General features: G+C 51.6%; 1 protein-coding gene across 9 annotated transcripts in view; it reads left to right on the top strand.

Annotated features, from left to right (window-relative positions):
- Positions 1-1,346: 1,346 nt before the first annotated feature.
- Positions 1,347-19,109, top strand: part of CAMK2G (calcium/calmodulin dependent protein kinase II gamma) — a 60,599-nt gene continuing 42,836 nt past the window's right edge. For 6 of the 9 annotated variants that reach the window (XM_027858694.1, XM_027858686.1, XM_027858681.1 and 3 more), the window contains exons 1-3: positions 1,347-1,452; positions 2,937-3,031; positions 15,418-15,477. In XM_027858694.1, coding sequence (XP_027714495.1) covers positions 1,388-1,452; positions 2,937-3,031; positions 15,418-15,477 — 220 coding nt within the window. In that variant the 5' untranslated portion in view covers positions 1,347-1,387. The remainder of the gene's footprint in view (positions 1,453-2,936; positions 3,032-15,417; positions 15,478-19,109) is intronic. The other 3 variants (XM_027858710.1, XM_027858708.1, XM_027858701.1) reach the window with 1 other exon arrangement.

Here is a 19,109-nt window from a genome sequence, read left to right as displayed (position 1 = left end):
AACAACAATAACAATAATGTGCTTTATGGTCCGCAAAGCATTTTACATAATCTCATTTGATCCTCACAACACTGTGATGTAAGTGCTATTGTTATCCACATTTTACAAATGAGGAATTTCACTCTGACTGTGGTTAGATGACTTGCCCAGGGTCATACAGTTAGTAAGCATCTGAGGCAGGTTTTAAATTCGGGTCTTCTGGACTCAAAATTCAACCCCCTCCCCGGTACCACCTGGCTTGCCTCAGGCAAGTTATTATTCAGTCTCTCCTGGCTTCAGTTCCCTCCTCTTCAAAATGAGGACGGTTTGGCCAGATGAACTCTAAGGTCCCTTCCTGGCTCTAACATTCTGCCACTCTGGGGTGTTCCTAGCCAATACTCATCTTGGCTTTGAGTTGGTGTCATCTCCTTGAGCCAAGAACTGCTTGCCGCCTTAGATCTGTTTCCTGCAGGTTCCTAAACTTGAGTTCTGATCCATTACGCTATCTGAAGATCATGGGACTGTCTTAGAGCAGAAGGGGACCTTAAGAGTTATCTAGCACAATCTTCTCATTTTACAGGTTAGGAAACCGAGGTTAAAGAAGTAAGTAGCTGAGACAGAATTAGAACCCAGGTTCTCTGACTCCAGCTCCAACAGCCCTCTCTCCACATAGGAACCTGGGAAGTTATCTAGTCGAATCCCCTGCTTGGACGGAGGAAGAAACCGAGGCCCAGAGAGAACCGACTCGTTTGAGTGGCAGAGCTGGGATTCTGTACTAGGTCTTCTGATTTCTTTCTTCTGCATCCCGGTGGTGCAGGGGCCCGATTTGCAGAGAGACGGAACACTCTGTCTATCTGCCCCGAGCGTCTGGGTTTGGGGGCCCCTGGGGGGTCTGTTTAGGAGTCACTCCATCTAGGGCCCTGTCTGAGGGCCTCCGTCATAGAGGCATGGGCTGCCAGCTCTCTGTCTCCACCCTAACCCTTCCATGCCGGACTCCTCGGTGCAGCCCAGACCCCTGAGAAGGACACTGGGGTCACCCTCCCTTCCGCTTCTCGGGACCTTGACCGTGGGGCGGCTGCTAGGTCAGTACAGCCCCACTCCCTGCATCTTTCCCTCCCGGTCCCCCACCCTTCCCGGCCTGGGCCGTAGGTCCACCCGTGCCGGGGCTGGGCAGGCGGCTGCCCGGCCGGGGCGGGGCGGGGCGCCCGCGAGAAGCCCCTCCCCGGGGGCGGGCGGGCCGGGCTGGGGGCGGGCAGCGGGGGTGTCCCTCCCCGCCTCGCTCCCCGGTAAAGTCTCGCGGTGCTGCTGGGCTCAGCCCCGTCTCCTCCTCCTGCTCCCTCTCGGCCGGGCGGCGGTGACTGTGCACGGAGATCGGAGCGGGCAGCGCAGCCGTGCCCGCCCCGCCAGCATGGCCACCACCGCCCCCTGCACCCGCTTCACCGACGACTACCAGCTCTACGAAGAGCTCGGCAAGTACGGCTCGGACTCCCCCCGCCCCCGGTCGCTCCTGCGGCTCCTCCCCCCGCCCCCCGGCCCTGCACCGGCCCCGCTGCAGCCCGGCCGGTGCGGCGCCCCTTCCCCGCCAGGCGCCCCCGCCCCCGGCCCCTCCCCAGCCAGCTCCGGCCCCTGCAGCCAGACCGGAGCCTCCTGCTGCATCCGGTTGGACGGACGAGCCCCGGCTGACTGCAGCCCCCCGGTCGCTCCCGGGCTCCCCCAGCCACGCCCCCGGCCCGCTCCGGCCCCGCAGGCTCTCCGACCTTGGTCACACCCTATGCGAGCCCGGACCCCGCGGCCCGATCCACAGCCGGTGCCCGGGGTCTGGGGGCTGCTCGGGTGCCTGGCCCCGCCCCCGTCTGGGGGCTAGTGCAGCCTCTTCCCGGATCCCGACCCCGCTGCTGGGCGCTGCTGCAGCCCCCCCTTCTTCCCCCCCACCTCCCTGCAGTGGTCCCGGGAGCCGCGCGCCGCAGCCGCAGCATCCCCCTCCCCTCCGCACGGCACCGAGCAGCCTCCGGCCGCTGCTGCCGCCGCCGCCGCCGCCACCACCGCTGCTGCTGCAGCCCCAGACTCTCCTCCCCGCCCCCCCCAACCCGGACACTGCAGCCCCCGCCCTGCCCCCCATCCTGTTCACGCACGGGCGAGGGGAGCTGGGTATCGAAAGCTGGAGGGCTTTCTCGGGGGTGGGGAGGGGAGTGGAGGCCGGGAGGGGAAAGGGAGAAGGAAGGGAGAGACTTTGCAACCCTGCCCTTGACAGCTGGGGCCCCTGCCTCACTTGTGAGGAGGGCTCGCCTTCCCTTTCCCTGCTGCTAGCTTGGACTGAGATGCTGTTCTTTTTGTGGGATGTGGTGGGACCCTCAGGGTCTGACGGTCCGTGGGCCTCTGTCTCCTCTCCTGATGCTAGAGCTTTATTCCTCCCATGGATGAGGGAGATGGTGTCTTCTTTAGGGAGTTCTACCTCCCAAATTTCCTATGGTTCTCAACTATGACTCCTATGAGTAGGAAAGGGTACCTTTGCCCCTCACTCGTCACTTCTCCTCCCCTGGAATGCAGGGTAGCTCTGAATGCATCAGGTGTGTGTTAGGAACATTTTCCACCAATCCCACACCTGTAAGCCTGAAGTCTTGAGTTGTTTCTTTGCCCCAGGGTCAGATAAAGGGACAGGGTGGAGGGAAATCTTTTTTTTTTTTTAATTATAGGTCTAAGTCATACTGCTTTTTGTCGTGAATGCTTAGGTGGGAGTGCCATTGGGTGGGTGGGTGGGGGGGTCAAGGAAGAGTCTGTCAACCTATTCTCGGGTTAGGGGAGTCACTGTCAGGAGTGAATGACTGTGGTTGTAGGTGGGGGTCATTCTGATGTAGAATCTGGGCACGGAGAGCATTCATGTTGTTGTGAGATCAGGTCTAAGTATTTGTCACTCTGCTCCAGTCTTTGTCCCACTACTTGCTCTCCTCTCTTTCCAGGGGCGCTTTCTCTGTGGTCCGAAGGTGTGTCAAGAAAACCTCCACTCAGGAGTATGCAGCAAAAATCATTAACACCAAGAAGCTATCAGCCCGAGGTGAGTGTGTATGGATGAAAACCCCTTGAAGGCAGGTATTCCTGCACTTCTGTCTTTCCATCCCAGCACAGTGCCAGGCACATAGTAGGTCCCTAATAAATACTTGTTACTTGATTAATCTTGATCTTTATCCCCTGAAAGAGTGGGGCATTTGGATGGTGGAGCAGAAGTTGGTGACGGTAGGAGGTGATTATTGGAACTTGGAATAGAAGTCTTTCTGGGGAACTGATTCAGAAAGCTCCTCTGTCTAGGCAGGAGAGGCCCAGGAGCCTTTGGGATGGACGAAGAAATGAAGAAGTGGTGGTTGTTCTCACAGGGGTGACTGGTGCAGCTGAAGGTTCTGGCAAGTGGGAATTTTGGTCCCTGAAGGGGGAGAAAAGGCGGCATTAACTCCACGATTTGCTGGAGAAATGTAGTTTCACGTAGCACAAAGCCAGCATTCCCTAATTTGGTGAATGTGAGGAAAGGTCCCACTTGATATGGATTGTTGGAGTCAAAGAGCTGTCCTATCCACACATTATCCTCCCCCTCCCACTGCAGTAAATGAGCAGCCTGGATAGTTGCTTGCCTCCCCCTGCCCACCAGGCAGCCAAATGGACTCCCAAGGGGAAGAAAATCTGTAAACATCAGGGGAGGCTGGTATTGGCGAGGACTCTTCGGGAACAAATTCTGCCACATGAACTGGATTGCTTTTTTTTTTGATCAAATTACCAAGTTAGTGATGCAGCCGAAGATGCAATCTCTCCTGGGCAGAGGTTGGCTGCCTCTTGTACAGGAGAAAGAGAGAAGGCACCTGATGGCAGTAGGTCAGAGGGGCTGCAGCTCTCTGCAGGGGGCCTGACTTCAAAGGCTGACTGTGGAGACTTTCTCAAGGCCAGAGAAGACAAGGTCTAATTGTTGTATCTCCTCCCCCAGAACAGTTCTACCTCTAATCTCACATCGGTATATACCTAGCTTCCTCGAATCAGACTTGTGTGGTCCTAAAAGTATGAGTGACTGGTAAATGAATAGATCTGGTGAAGGAATAATTATGTACAGAGGTTTAGTGGATGGGGTGTGATGAGCGCTCCAGGTTATAGCTGTGAGGCATAAGTAGAGGAGGGTGCTCTGAATTATACAAGGCACCACAGGGATGGCACCCCAAATGGGCTGCATAGAGGGGTTATAGTGCAAAGAATACTTGGGCTTGCAGTCAAGAGAGACCCGAGTTCAAATCCTGGTGCTGACACTTGGGTATATAACTGGGGGGGGGGGAGTCACTTAACTTCCTCTAAATCTCATCTGTAAGATGGGGATGATAATACGGTGGTGACCTAGCCCACCAGGTTGTTGTGAGGCTCATGACTACAGAAAGGGCTTTGTAAACCTTAAGCACTACATCAAGATTAGTAATTATTCTCCTAGGGAATGGGGAGCTCTGGGATTGTCCGAGTAGAATGTAAGCTCTGTGAGAGCAGGACGGTATCATTTTTGCCTTTGTACCCCCAGTGCCTGGTACCTAGGAGATGCTTAATAAATGTTTTTTGATATTGAAGTTGTCAGGCTGTAGGATTGAGGGGAGCTGGAGGGGACTGGCCAGTGTTGTCAGCATCCCAGGGCCATGAGAAACACAGAAAAGAATGTTCTGGGACTTAGAGCTGATTCTAAGGAAGCAGGGAGCCTCGGGTCTCGCAGCATGGATGGTTTCCTTGGGACTGCTTGCTTTCTGGTGGTGGGGCTTTGTAGGAGGAGGTGGTCCCCAGGTGTGGGATTTATCAGCTTCTATTTGTTCACATCCCGTCTGCCCATCTCTTTCTTGGTCCTGAACATCTGCTACCCAGTTCACTTGTTCATTGGTTTCTCTTCTGTTTGGGCATCTTGGCTCCAGGGTGATGGTTGTCATAGAAACATGTGGGTGGCCAGGGTGCCCTCCTACCCTCCATCGGGGCAGTGTGGGCTAGGATAGGAACACTGTTTCATTCTGGCCTCCCCCCTCTCCACCTTCCTCCCCCTGCAGACATTCTCTGTCCTGGGAATGGATACATCACTCACTAGCAACCCACAGCAAAGTCCCAGTGCCCTCAGAAATGGGACCCTGGTGTCTGGTGTCTCCAGTTGATGATGCAACGTCCCTCTCTCCTCTCGACAGTGCCCTCTTCTTGTCCAGGAGCTGGGGAAGGGAAGGACAGCTGAGAGTTGAGTGCTGTGCCCATAGACCTGATTTGGGGGAGCTGTCTGCTCTCTTTGACCTGACCTGAAGTGAAGCTTCATCCCTTTTTTCCCTCCCTACCCCCACCCCCCAGGCTGCTTTGAGGTGGTAGAGCAATGTGTCTTGCCTCTTTCCTCTTTATCTGTTATAAACCATGCTAAACCAGTACTTTCGTCCCCAAGCCCTGGGGACCCAAACCAGAGTATGTTTTGAACCAGGCTTTATTTTTTTCCCCTTTAGAAAAAGAACTCTAGCTAAGTAGTTTCTGTAGGAATGTGAGCTAGGGTACCATGTTGTTCTCTCTTGGGACTGTCATGCCCAGATGGGGACTATGCCCTGGGGGTGTGAGTGTGCCAAGAATCTGTGGAGCAGAAGAATTTAGAGAACCAGTCCATTATGATTGGCACAGATGCCAAGAGTGAGGATATCCTGAGTGGAAACTTATGGAGGAAGGGATGTTCATAGGGTAGTACCAATGAAATACCGAGTAGTTGGGATATTGGGGGGCAGGAGGCTTATAGCATATTAGCATAACATGAGGGTACATTTTAGGGTGATAGTGCTATGAGAATGTTTATTGAGTGAAGAAAGAGAGAAGGCAGGGTGGGATAGAATCCCTTGAGTGAAGGTTGGGATGAGTGCCATGCTGTGCTCTTGCCCCGCAGAGCCCTGGAGTAAAGGCTGTGGTTATCCTACAGCCTCTCGGCTTACGCTGTATATTTTATAAAGGTACTAGAGCAGCTGGGGCTGGATTTCACCTCTTCACTGTTTGCCTGGGACTAAACAGGTATTGGATTTCTATGCCTGGGCCATGGTGGGCATGCAGGTAGAGTGGGGGCTTGGGTAGCCATTCTGGAGGGAGGGAGTCTGAGGTTGGTTGCTGTATCACCCAGATTTCCTTGTCTTTTTTTTTTTTGTTTTCCTTCCTTCTCTTCTTCTGTTTGCAGTGCGATTGACCCTGGGAAGATAGAGAAGATGTAGAAGTCCCATTAGGAGTGTAGAGTAGTCAGCGTGGTGAGGTGGCTAGAAAGCCAGCCTTGGAGTCAGGCAGTCATGGGAGTCTCACCTCTGAACACTTACTAGCTGGGTGACTGAAACCTTTCAGTGCCCTGGGCAACTCTAAGATGCTGAGTTGGAAAGCTGGTGCTGAGCTGGGAATTCCTTATATCGATTAAAATCACAGGTCTGGAAATTTTTTTTTTTTTACCAAATATTAGTTTCTGGGGATTCAAGATAGCCTCCAATGTCCTTCCTGGCCCTAAATCTAAGGTTTTAGGATCTCTTCTGGGCACATAGGACCTGGTTGCTTGGGCAAGAGGAATTAGACCACCATGGGTTCTCTGAATCCATGGATGTGGGTGGATGAGTCTGCCTGGTGTGATAATGAAGAGCCCTGGATTTGGACTCTTAAGAACCTGGATTCCTATCCTAGCTCCCTTAATTATTACTTGTGTGACCTTGGGAAAGTCTTGTCCTCTTGCTGGGCCTCTGTCTTCTTATTTATTAGATTAGAAGTTAAGACCAGGGAATTAAAATATTCTTACTAGTGTTCTTTTTTGGTCTGAACCCATGATTTCATTCAGCTCTGATATTTTCTGATCCTGTAATCAGGAGTTGGGCCCCTTCCCCTTTTTTCTCTTCAGTCTCCTTGTGGCATCAGAGGCTTGTCATGGATTAGTTTGGTGGTGGGAAGTGGAGTCTTTGTGGGTTGTCCAATGAGCATGGAATCGGGTATATTAAGTTCCTGGCCTTTATAGAGATTTATATGGTTGCTTCTTGACAGGGGCAAATATGGGGTAAGGGACCTCCTAATTTGATCCTATAGCTCAAGGGAAGATGTCTTATTCAGCTGTTTAACTATAGGAGGGGTTTAAAACTAGGCCCCATGATGGAGGGCCGGGAGGATGGTATTGGACCCTTACCCCTTTGGGACAAGCATAATGACTGTGAAGCCACCTTCTCCAATAGAACCAGGTTGGTCATACCTTTCCCGGCAGGAGTGTGATAACTGCAGACTGCAGAACAACCTTGAAAGTTAGTTACATGTGGAATTTATTATGTACTTTGAAAGAAGAGTAAGTTGTACATAATAGAGATTTAAAGTTTAATGTATGATTCACTTCTGTTCTCCCACATCTATGGAAATGCACATTTCATTTGGTGTTTGTTCGGGATAAAAATTTAAAAAACAAAAAGCAAATTACAGGCAGCTTCTGAGAGGTCATCTAACTTGAAAGTGAGGTAGGAAGAGGGATGCTGTCTTTGCTTTCGTGCCTACAGTCCTGTCGTGGTTTGTAAGCAGCACGTGGGATTCTTCTCCATCTCTCTAGGCCTGTTATGCTGGGGCAGCTAGTGAGGGGTGTGCTTTGGGCAACCCCAGCTGTGGCAGTGAGGAATGTTCCTGTCCTGTGCTTCTCTGGAGTCTGACAGCCAGACAGGGCCTTGGCCTCACCTGCTACTCTGCCATCTTCCCCAGCCTGAATATCTGTCACTGGGGGTAGGGTGTGGTGGGCCAGTAGGGAAGGGCCAGCTTACATATGTGTGCATGAGTGTGGATCAATCTGTGATTGTACACTCAGGCCTGTGCTCCCATTTGGGTCTGCCTGTCACTGTTTGAGGCTGGGATGGGCCAGTTGTGATGTGTTGGCTACAAGAAGAGATGAGAGTGCCTCTGCACTGGCCCAGCTGGCCCTTGGGCCTGAAAGGGGATCTGTCTGGGTGGTGCCAGCAGAAAGTCTCCGCCCCCTTCAAGTTGGCCTGAGTAGCCCCCATGACATTTGTGTCCCTTGTGGCATCTCTGAGAGCTGTTTTCCTGCTGAGGATAGGGGGTTGGGGGGGAGCAGGAGTATAGAGGGGAGAAAAGAAAGAAAAGTTGGTGATGTGCTTGGATGAAATATTGGGAAATTGGGGGACAGGGATGTGTGATCCCTGAGACTGTGTTCAAAATAAAGCTTTGATATTGGAGGAGAAAGTGGTAGGTCAAAGAGTCTGACACTGCTGGTCCTTTTGGGCTTCTGGGAGTGGAAAATACCATAATCTAGAAGGTCTTCCCCGGGACTTCTCAGTTCTGCTTTGCAGTACCATATTCTGGTGTGTCAGCCATGTACTGGATAGGTCTGTCTCATTGGGTTGAGTTACAATGCAGTAAGATAGGATGGGGCAGAATCTGGGACCAGTCCATGTTGGTTGGAAGTAGATTCCATTCTCCTAATCCCCGCTCCCTTTTCTCCATCCTAAAGTGTCCTTGAACCCCTTCTGGTGTTGATATAGCCTAATAGGTTACCATTTGAGTCCTATGGAGGACTGGTCTAGGTAAGAGCTAGTGTTTTTTAAAGAGTCAGACTGGACTTTGCTCTGATTGTCCCTCATGGCATGTCCGTTGAAAGGGATAGGCTGAGCCTTGGGGCCCTGAACTGAAACCTTAGAGGTGAGTAACCAGCCTGATTCTTCGGCCGAGGCTGGAGACAGAAGGGAAAGGATTTGCTTGTGTTGGGAGTAGGAGTTGAAGCGGGGTGGACCTGCCACCACCCCCCTCACCCTCACCCGGTCTTTTCCAGAGAGCCCTGGCAGACGCACGGGTGCCTGGTGCTCTGGGTGCCAGAGAAGCTGGTGACAGCAGCAGCTTGGCACTTTCCACCTTTTAAAGTACCTCTCGGCAGAGGGCCTTTGCCATCTGCCGCCGCCCCAACTACAGGCCTGTACCTAGGTATGTTGTCCCTCAGCTCAAACAGTGCCTTACTGTCCCATCCCTGGCATCTCATCATCCATCCACACCTGGAGGTCTGACCGCAATGATGGAGCAAGCCCTTCTTTCCTTCCCAAGGGTCCCTTCTCTCTTCTGGTCTATACCAGGCTCTGGGCCTGGAGTTCTGAATTCTCCCCACTCGCTAAAGTCTCCTTCATACCCCTGAGCCCCTATTAACCAAAGCCTCTCCTTGCTCCCCTCTTCTCAATCCTTTCCCCTCCCCCTCTGCTTGCTGCTGGCCTGGGAGGAGTTATTTTTAGGGTTGCCTTCCTGGGATGCTTTACTTGGGGCGGGCCAGTTACCGTGAAGGAAATGTTACCCAAGCAGGCAGTGAAGACTCTTGACACCAGAATCCCCTGGCCTAGGAACCCTGGCTCTGACCCTGCCCTTGCCCCAGAGGGCTAGCACCCTCTAGGGGCAGCTGGCATGATGTCTTCCCCCACAGCACTGAGTGGTGCCCAGAGGCAGGGCCTTCCCTTCTGTGGGGGCAGATAATGGGGTCAGCAGAGATTTTCTCTGACCTAAGAGCTAGTTTGGGAGGCTTCTAGCTTTAGGGACGCTCCATGGGAGCTCCTTCATTCTCTCATTGGGTATAAGCCTTCTCTAGTTAAACACACCAGGAGTTGAGGCTGAAGTATTAGGATTGGTGTTTGAGAGGAAAGGCTCTAATGCTTTGGGGTGGGGGAGGGGGGGAGAGACCCTCCCCCACTTCCTTTACTTCTATCCAGTCAGTCAACACATGATGAAAGAAAGTTGGACTTGGGAGTCAGGAGAACCTGAGTTCAAATCCCACTTGTGACTTTTCCTCTCTGTGTGACCTTACACAAATCATTTCACCTTTTCAGAGAGGCTTGGACTTGCTTATTGAGTTAGAGCTCTCTTCGTGCAGAAGGAAAAGCATCAAATTTGAAATCAAGGGAACTGGGTTAGAGTCCTCATTTTGCTATTTCCTTGTCTGCGTGACCTAGAGCAAGCGTTTCACCTCTGTGGGCCTCAGTTTCCTAATCTGTAAAATGGGGTGGGGATGGGGGTGGGGGTGGGGGTCAGACTCAGACTAGATATCCTGATCTAAATCAATGCTCCTCTGGCTTAAGATCTCTATTTGTGGATAGAGTTTTCACACTGGGAGTTTTCCCAGCACTGATGAAATCACAGACCCTTACCAGATGCTTGTGCAGCATACTGACTATATCCTAAGTGCCTTGGGGAATAGAAAAGGAACAGGAGACATTAGACCACTGCTACACTCTTTGTGCCTCACAGGAACTGACTTGGGGTGGGGACGATGATGAAAAGGATGTCACAGTGCTGGGGTGGGGAGTGATGGGGGGGGGGATGTGTTGTGGTCAGGAGAACTATCGGATTAAGCCTTGTGATTTCCTCTTGCCCAGTGCCTAGGGCCAGTGGGCTGCTTACAGGCTGCTGGGAAAGCTGGATTAAGACACTGGGCCCCTGTGAAACCTTCGTTCCTGCCCTCCAGAGCAGTGTGCTAGCGGGGGTTGGGCTTGGGAGAGAGGATGGGTGGTACTCTTGGAGAGAGCTGAAGTAGATTGATGATTCTGGAAGTGACCTCAGCAATGCCTGGATGTTGTGAATGCTCAAGGCCCAGCGCTCAGCACTGAATCATGGCGTGCTGCTTACATAGCCTCCATGGGCACTGAGGGGGCAGGAGAGAAATTCTTCTCGTCAGCCACGGAGCTGGGGACGACCCGCTGGACGGTCACATGGGAAGTAAAGGGCAGAGCTGTGATGAGAACTCCCAAGTTGTGATCCCCAAGCTGGGACTGAGGGAGCTGATACCCTATATCGAAGGAGGGTCAGAATCTACTTGAAGAGAGGGTGCGGGCTGCCGCCGAGGGGGTGTGGTTCAGGGGCCCGCCTTGTTTTTTCCTCAGGCTTACCTGGGGGAAGAACAGAACTACCCCTATTTATACAGCTTTTTAAGGTTTACAATATATCATAAGGTGGGCGGTATGTGTATTGTTCCCATTTTACAGAAGAGGAAACTGAGGGTCGGGTTCACCTTCCTGTGATCCTGGCTTTGCCACTTACTGCGTATGACTCTAGCATCCTAGGAAGGTAGATTCAAAACTAGAGGCTACCAAGTCTGGCCCCCTCATTCTACAAATAAGGAGACTAAATCACAAAGGGGTTATTTGACTTGCCCACAGTCATACAGGTAAGTAAATGACAGAGCCCGACCCAAGATCCTCTCACTTCAAATCCAGTGCATCATGGGGCTTCTCAAGTCGCAAAAGCAGCTAGGTGTCTCAGTGGATAGAACCCTGGGCCTGGAGTCAAGGAGATCTGAGTTCAAATGTGGCCTCAGACACTTAACAGCTATGTGACCCTGGGCAAGTAACAACCTCTGCTGCCTCAGTTTCCTCCTCTGTAAAATAGGGATAATAATAGCCTCTACCTCCCCAGGGTTATGAGGATCAAATGAAACAGTCTTTGTAAAGTGCCCGGCATATAGTTGGTGCTTAATAAATGCTTGTTCCCTCCTTCATAGGATCAGGACTAGAAGGGACCTTAGGGGTCATCTAGTTCCCCTTCATTTTACAGAGGAGGAAACTGAGGCAGCAGAGGTTAGGTTTCTCACTCAGGGTCACACGTCCATAGTTGAGGACTTGGACCCAGCCTTGCTGATTCCAAGTGTTATTTCCACTGCAAGGGCTACCTCGGGGTGTCAGCCTAAGGCCCTAACCCTTTCCTGGTAAAGATTGACCTGCCAGGCGCTTCCTGGGCCTCCTCTACAGACTGTGTGAGCAGCAGGGTTGTTAGTGAGGGATGGTGGGATAGCCAGCCCCACGATCCTTGGTGTTACCGGGCTAGATTGATGAGGGAAGGGAGTGGATCCCCAATTCCTCCATTTCCCCAGAGCTTGAACTTGACCCTGGGATTGGCATCAGACAAGGATTTGCCCCGGGTCTTTAGGCGGGGAGAGTGGAGGTGCTTAATGTGCACAGAAAGCAGAAGCTGCCACTGTGGTTCTTGACAGGGGAGGTAGAGGGGACAGTGGGGCTGTGGTCGGGGCTGGGCTGGAAGGCTGGCTGGCCGCGGGTCCCTACCCATGGCAATAGTACACAGGCGGCAGGAAGCAGCCTTCTGCAGAAGCGGGAAGTGGCTGGTTTTTGAACAGGAAGGGGGTGGGGGGTGGGGGCTGGGCTGTGTCGGGGGGGCGGGGTCATAGAGCCTGGATTGGGGTGTGGGGAAGCTCAAGAGGCTGGGACGGTCCTCGCCCCTAGAAGAGCAAGCTCCACCAGGGAGGGAAGGGGCAGAGCTAAGCTGGTCTGAGTAACAAGAATAGAGTACTCACAATGACCCTTGGACTGTGAGCGACAGCGATGCTTCCTTATATCCTCCCCCCCACCCTCACTGGACAGAATGCTGCCCACTGCCCCTGGCACCTGCTCCTGGCACCTACGGGGGAGAAGGGAGTCATGAGCATGGCCAAGGTGGCTTTGGAGGAAAGGGCTGGTTGGTTTTTTTTACCCACCATTACTGGTTCCTGAAATGCAGCTGCAGCTGGGGTGGGGCCCTTAGCTCTTTCCCAGCCACAGAAGCAGCCCTGGGGGGGTTGCTGTAGGACAGGAAGTATAGAGGGGTGGGGGGGGGGGGGGGGGGAGACAGGAGATAACAGCTGGAGCTGCTGGAGAGATGGCTGGGCTTCTGCACGGTACAGAGGTAGCAAGTGTGTGGTAGTCAGAAACCACACGGCTCATTGAGCGTCAAGCATCCTGGTGGCAGCCGCATGCCACGACGTTGCCATCCAAGGGCTGAGGAAGCGGAGCGATCCCAGCAGGCGCCTGGGCTTCCTGGGGGCTGGGGACACGAGGGGATTTCACATCCCGGCAGAGCGGCCCCCGCCGCTGAAAGAATCTTCTGCCCACAAGCTTCTGACATGGGCCCCTGGGGTTTTCCCCCACCCAAATTGGGGAGGAAGAAGCCTCAGCCATGGTGGAATGTAGATGGGGTTGGAGGTAGTCTTTAGAGAAAGGCTTAGATCTGGGTCGGAGTCCTTGCTCTCTCACATTAGCGGCCCCTGCAGGAGGAGGGGTGCCCCGCCAGTCACTGCCCAGGCTTGAGGTCAAGGCTGGCCGGTCCTGGACCTCCTTTGCTTAGGCCTCCAGCCCACACTTTACACCACACTTCAACTACCCTTCTAAGCTCTTGCCTAAGGTTCAGGGGATTGCCCCACTTATGAGTGCTCCTGCCTCCTCCGACTACCTCGTCTTTATTTCTCTGTGTACGTCTATCTCCTCCATCAGAACGTATGCACGCTAAGGACGGTGGCCGTTTCGTTTTCATCTTTATCCTCAGTGCCTGGCGTAGTACCCTGTGTGTTTGATAAAATGTTGGTTGGATTGAATTCTGGAACCCTTCACAGAGCCTGCCTGGGTTAGGGCCTTTGCCGTAGAAAGAGAGTATGGATGAAACTTAAGTCCTGAGGCAAAAGGCACAGGACAAGAGTCATTTTCAGGGTGGTCTACAGGGTGGGGCCTGTTCCTTGAGTTGGCTTAGCCTGAGCAGGTTGGCTGTGCCCTGTAGACTGAGCAGTGGATCTAGGCATGGGAGGCCAAGGCTGCCCATCCCTTCCTTCCCTGCTTGGAAGTATGGGTAGACCTTCTCTTTTACACTCTGACTCACTGGTAATGCCTGAGCTCCCTTATTTTTAGTGCTGTTGCTGCTTTGTGGCTGTAACCATTAGCTAGTAAGAGACTTATGTGAGGAGATAAGCATTAATCTCCTTGGGCCTTCCCCCTCAGCCCCTGCATCCCAAGCTGCCTTCTTGCCCACCCTGGCTGGGGCAGCCAGGCACCAGAAGTCTGTTCTAGGAGAGAGGGAGGGAGGGAGCGATGTAGGTAGGGAAGGAGGGAGAGGGGAGCTGTGTCTTCCATATACCCCAAGCCCACATGCAGGGGACATCCTGGATGGTTTCTCCACTTGCAGCTGGGGAGGCGTGGGCCCCCAGAGTCAAAGACACCTCTCATGCTGTAAACTCTAGTGCCTGGATCACTCTGGGCATCTCAGTTTGCCCCTGCCTGGGATCGCCGGGATGTTAGTCAGACATGGGAATGATGCATGTGCCCAGCCCTCCCTTAACCATACCCTAGAAAAACCAAGTGTGCTTAGGAACCATGCTGCACCTGGGGGCGGGAAGGGGCTGATCCAGATGAGCAGCTGGCCTGGATTAGCCAGGCAGCAAGGACATACTCCTCATCTCTGCCCTTTTCCACTCCTTCACGGAACCAGAGCCACCTCTCAAGGGTTTACCCTACCAGGGAGGAGCGCTAATACACCCAGTACCTTGCATTTATATAGCACAGGGGCTCTTTACCTCCTGGGCTAACTGATGGATAGGATGGCAGAGGGTTTAATGAAGCATGAAATTTTGAGGGTTTTTGTTTGTTTGTTTTGAGCTGGACATAAAGGCTTTTCCCTAGGGACCCATGTAAGCTCCTTGGAAGGGAAGGACTGTTTTGGTTTTTCTCTTTGTAAACCGTTCCCCTTCTCCCCCCCGTCCCAGGTCTGTATACATGATAGGTGCTTAATGAATGTTGAATTGAGCATCACGGGTGTTCAAGATCAGAGTTGTAACTAGAAATTTTTCCAACCTTGGAAAAAACAGTTTGGGGTGTGTGTGTGTGTGTGTGTGGCGGGGAGGAGGGTGGGATGAGCTATAAGGCTGTGGGTACAGTTTAGCTGGGAGAGAGATAGATGCTACAGCAATAGCACCCTGGGGTGCTGGTGGAAAGTGGGGTGGCCTGAGGGAGAGGCTGGACATGATGAGCAGAGGAAGAAGAATCTCTCTTCCTTTATACTCAAGTGCCACACAACAGCTAACATCCCAAGGGGAGGTGGAAATGGACCATAGGACCACAAATCCAGATTCTGAAAGGACCTCTGAGGCTATCTACTCCACCTCTTTGACTTCATAGATAAGAAAATAGACCCTGGGAGGTGCCCAGGAAGAAGTGCCAGAGGTGAGATTTGAACCCACACCTCCCGACTTCCACTGCACCATCCGTTCTCCTGCAGCAGAGTCACCTTTGAATCTTCAGCATCTCAGTCTTTGCTTCTGCCCTGCTTTTATTTGGAGCCCATTAGACTTTGAACTGGGTTGGGCTCCAGAGGGGCCCTTACATCAATCCCTCCCCAACTGGGCCCAACCCAGGCTTCTTCCCCCTGTCCATTGCTTCCTTATGTAGAATTGGAAAAAAGCCAGACAGATCTAGAATTGACTTCATGGAGGGTGAGATCCAGGAGGGGTGTTTAGACTTCTCTATGGAGAGAAATTATTCATTAATAAGGGATCAAATCTTCACTGTTCTCCGGGAAAGAGAACTTGTCTGGAAGGGGGAGCTGCTATGAAGTCCTGGCACAGTATCCTTTTGTGGGGGGGATGGACGGTTGAGTTGACAGCTTTTGTTTTTTCTCTTATGATTGCAGATCACCAGAAGTTAGAACGGGAGGCCCGAATATGCCGGCTCTTGAAACACCCAAACATTGGTAAGTGCTTTTGGGTACACTGGTTGTTTCCTTGCCTGTTTATGGAAGATGGTGGAAACAGTTCTGTCTTCTGGGGATGTCTGTACACATGTTCTTCCTCTAGCGTCTGGTTTGGCTCTTCTTACATGTTTAAAAAAAGGACAACAGCAGTCTCATTTCGAGTTATGGGATGCTCATAATTACAAAGTGCTTTTCTGCCTGTTGTGAAGAAGGTAGTGTGGAAAAATGCCAGGTTTGGAGTCAGAGAATCTGAGTTGAGTACTTGCACTGCCACTAACTAGTTGTATGACCTTGAGCACATTGTTTTCTCTCTCTGGACCTCAGCTTCCTAATCTGTAAAATGGGGGGGGGAACCCTAAAGCCCCTTCTATCTCTATATTTATGAGCCTGTGGTCCTGTTTGATCCTCACAACATTCCCGTGAGGTAGGTCCTATGGGTATTGTTATCCCCATTTTTCAGGCAAGGAAACTGAGGCTCAGATTTGCCCAAGGGTATTATAGCTTAGTCAGTGGGAAAAACCAAGATTATAGGATTGTAGACTTAAGAATTGTAAGTGATCTTAGTGGTCCCTCATTTGAGGTTAGGTAGTTTGCCTAAGGCAGAACCAGGACTCTAACCCAGGTCTTCTGCCTCTGAAGCTCTGTCTTCTGACTCTATATCTCGGATTGGGCCCTGCCAGTGAGCCACAGATCTGTCATAAGTCGGGGGCCTGAGCTCCCCAGATCCTTCAGGGCCTGTTCCCAGACCAGGGGTGTTTGTCATCTTGCTATTTATCTCCTGACTCACCTTCCCTCCTTCCTTAGGCTGAGTTCCCAGGGTGCTCAGTGTTGGAGGCAGCGGGCTAATTCTGCCAATGTCCCTCAGCAGGGGCCACCCGTAGCCACCTCAGATGGGTCAGGATTTTGTTTCTGTACCTGAAAGCGTTTTGTCTTTGCCGCAGTTCCATGCACACTCAAGGGGTTTCCATGGTGCCTGGGTTTGTGTTCCCCCAGAGCCAGGAAAGCAAGCTGCCCAGGAGCAACTTGGACTCCAAATACAAGGAAGGAGAAAAATTAAGAGTATTCTCTCCCCCCTCTTCCCCTCCCCCTCCCCCCTTGATAGGGGGAACAGGAGTAGATTGTCTGCCGTTACAAAGCCTGCCGAGTTTTGCCTGACACAACCCACTCCAGTTAAATTTTACATTGTTCAGCTGAAACAGTCTTTGGCAAAATCGTTGGCCTTGATTTGCTGCTCCTTGACAATGGGCCAGAAATTAAGCCAGCTGCCAAGTCTGAGCAGAAACCAGGGCCTTGTCTTGAGGGAGAGGCACAGGGGAGCATCTCATAAGCTTGGGTTTAAAAGTCCTCCGAAAAGGAAAGGAATTTTCCGTAACCATAGCTGAAAGACTTTGGGGGCTTCTATGGTGCCTTGAAGGCCAGGCCTCTGGGTTCCTGTCAGAGGTGAGGACTCTGGTGACTTGCTGAAGATTTACACCATCATGAGAATTCAGCGTCTTTCAGTAACTGGTCATTTATTAGTGCTGCAAAGCCCTGTGGTCTGGGATAAAGATAATAAACTAGCTGGCATTTATGTACTGCTGTAACACTTGCAAAATACGTTATTTCAGTTGACCTTCACAAGAACCCTGTAAGGACAGCACTGCAGGGATCTTTATCCTCATTTTACAGATGAAGAAACTGAGTCTCAGAGCTATCAAATGACTTGTCCAGGGTCACACAACTAGTATCTGAGGTGAGATTCAAATTCAGTTCTTGCGGTCTCTAAGTCTAGCACTCAATCAGTCAATCAACAATCATTTATTAAGCACTTTCCGTATGCCAGGAGGCATGCCATATAATATTATTCATTCTTATTCTTGATAATAATCTTATCTAAAAAAATAAATAAATAGATAAATAATCTTATCTCTCCTACTAGATTATAAATAGGGATCATCTTTTATTCTCCCCCAGCACCTGGCACAGTGCCTTGCTTCTAGGGGGTTCTGGGTAAATACTTACTGAGTAATTGCCCACAATTACACTACTAGTAAGATGTCTGAGGCAGGATTCAAACCCAGGTCTCCTCTGAATCTGAACCTAGCCTTCTTTCCACTGGCTTGTTAGAACTCTTTGATGCTGTGAGGGTGGTGAGCACCCACGTGGGTAATGGAAGGTCCCACTCAGAGCCGCAGGGAAAGGAACAGTCCTGAGGTAACCAGAAATCAAACCGTGCAGGGCTTTATAACTCAGAATCTTTATCTTGAGTTACACCCACAGCAGATTGGTGGCTCTGACTACAGGTTGTGCAAAGTTGTACTCCCTTTCCACAGAACCAACACCTACAAGCTGATAGGCCCTTGTGTTCTGAACACCTCCAGTTCTTGGGTGTTCTTTCAAGATAGGTATTCTTCCGTTCCCAACTTCCTACCCCTGAAAGGCCCTGGATTGATCAATCTTGTTTCTCTTTAATGGGAAAAGGGTGAATTCTGGGAATCTGGATCAGAGAACAATATTGACAGGCCCTTAGAAAGAAGAAAAAAGATGTTGTGGGCCTCCAGGGCCACCCAGGAGTACCAGCACAGGGTGAATCTTGGGGTACAAGCCTCAGGGTTGAGAGGTAGCCACTTCCAATCTCTGTCCGTTACTCCTTGAATGAAAAGGAGTGCATTTTGTAACTAACAGAAGACTGTGACATGTTGGATTTGGAGGTAAAGATCCTGGGTTCAAATTCTGGCTTTGTTACTTGTTACTGTTGTGACCTTGGGAAAATTACTTCACCTCCTCTGGGTCTCAGTTGCCTTATCCATGAAATTATTAGATTAGGTGGGCTCTAAGGTCCCTTCAGTCTCTTAAATCTTAGGCTCGTGAGCCTTCCCCCAACCCCCCCCCACCAAATAAATGAGTGAATGAATAAAGCATTTCATTATAAGAGCACAAACCATGCCACTTACCTGTGATGGGGTTTCCACCAAAAGGTCAAGGAAATATCATGAATAGTATGGAAAAATGGATAGGAAAGGACATGATGTGATTATATCTGGACTTTTTTTTTTCTTTACTATATTTCTAATCATTTTTCCTCCTCCCTTCCCCTGTCCCATACTTATAGAAATCAGATATGTGACTTGGTTTTAACTTAGTTGCCAGCTCTTCCCTTCCTCCCTAGAAAAAGACAGAGTATCAGTTTGTTCTGACATTCCCTGCCGTAACAGAGGCAGTGGGCAAGATGAGGATAGGCCCAGGATGGGCCCTTTGCAAGGCTAGAATCTGTGGGCCTGATGTGGTGACCCCATTCTAAGACTGCTCCTGGTGTTTTGTGCTGGTGGGAGGGATGTTGGCCTGGGGCTCTGTTCCTATGTGAATAGCTGGTGAAAGAGAGAGAGGGAGGGAAGGCCCGAGCCTGAGAAGGAGGGCCTGGAAGATGAGGCCTGGGCTTGGCTCCTCTTGGAGGTGTGGCAGCAGTGGCCGAGAGAGCCCGTGGGGACGTTGCCATGGATTCTGACCTGGCTTGTTGAAGGGGGCAGAGGAGGTGGCTTGGTGCCTCTTATTCATTCTTTCTTTCCCTCTGCCCCCATCCTCCAGGGTTGTGACCCCCTTGGCTCCATCCTCCCCCCCGACTCAGCCATCCCAGAGGACCGGATTGCACTTTG

This window comes from Vombatus ursinus, unplaced genomic scaffold (assembly GCF_900497805.2).
Source record: "Vombatus ursinus unplaced genomic scaffold, bare-nosed wombat genome assembly UNPS02000749.1, whole genome shotgun sequence".
Classification (NCBI taxonomy): Eukaryota; Metazoa; Chordata; class Mammalia; order Diprotodontia; family Vombatidae; genus Vombatus; species Vombatus ursinus.
This window is presented reverse-complemented; position numbering and strand designations above follow the sequence as displayed.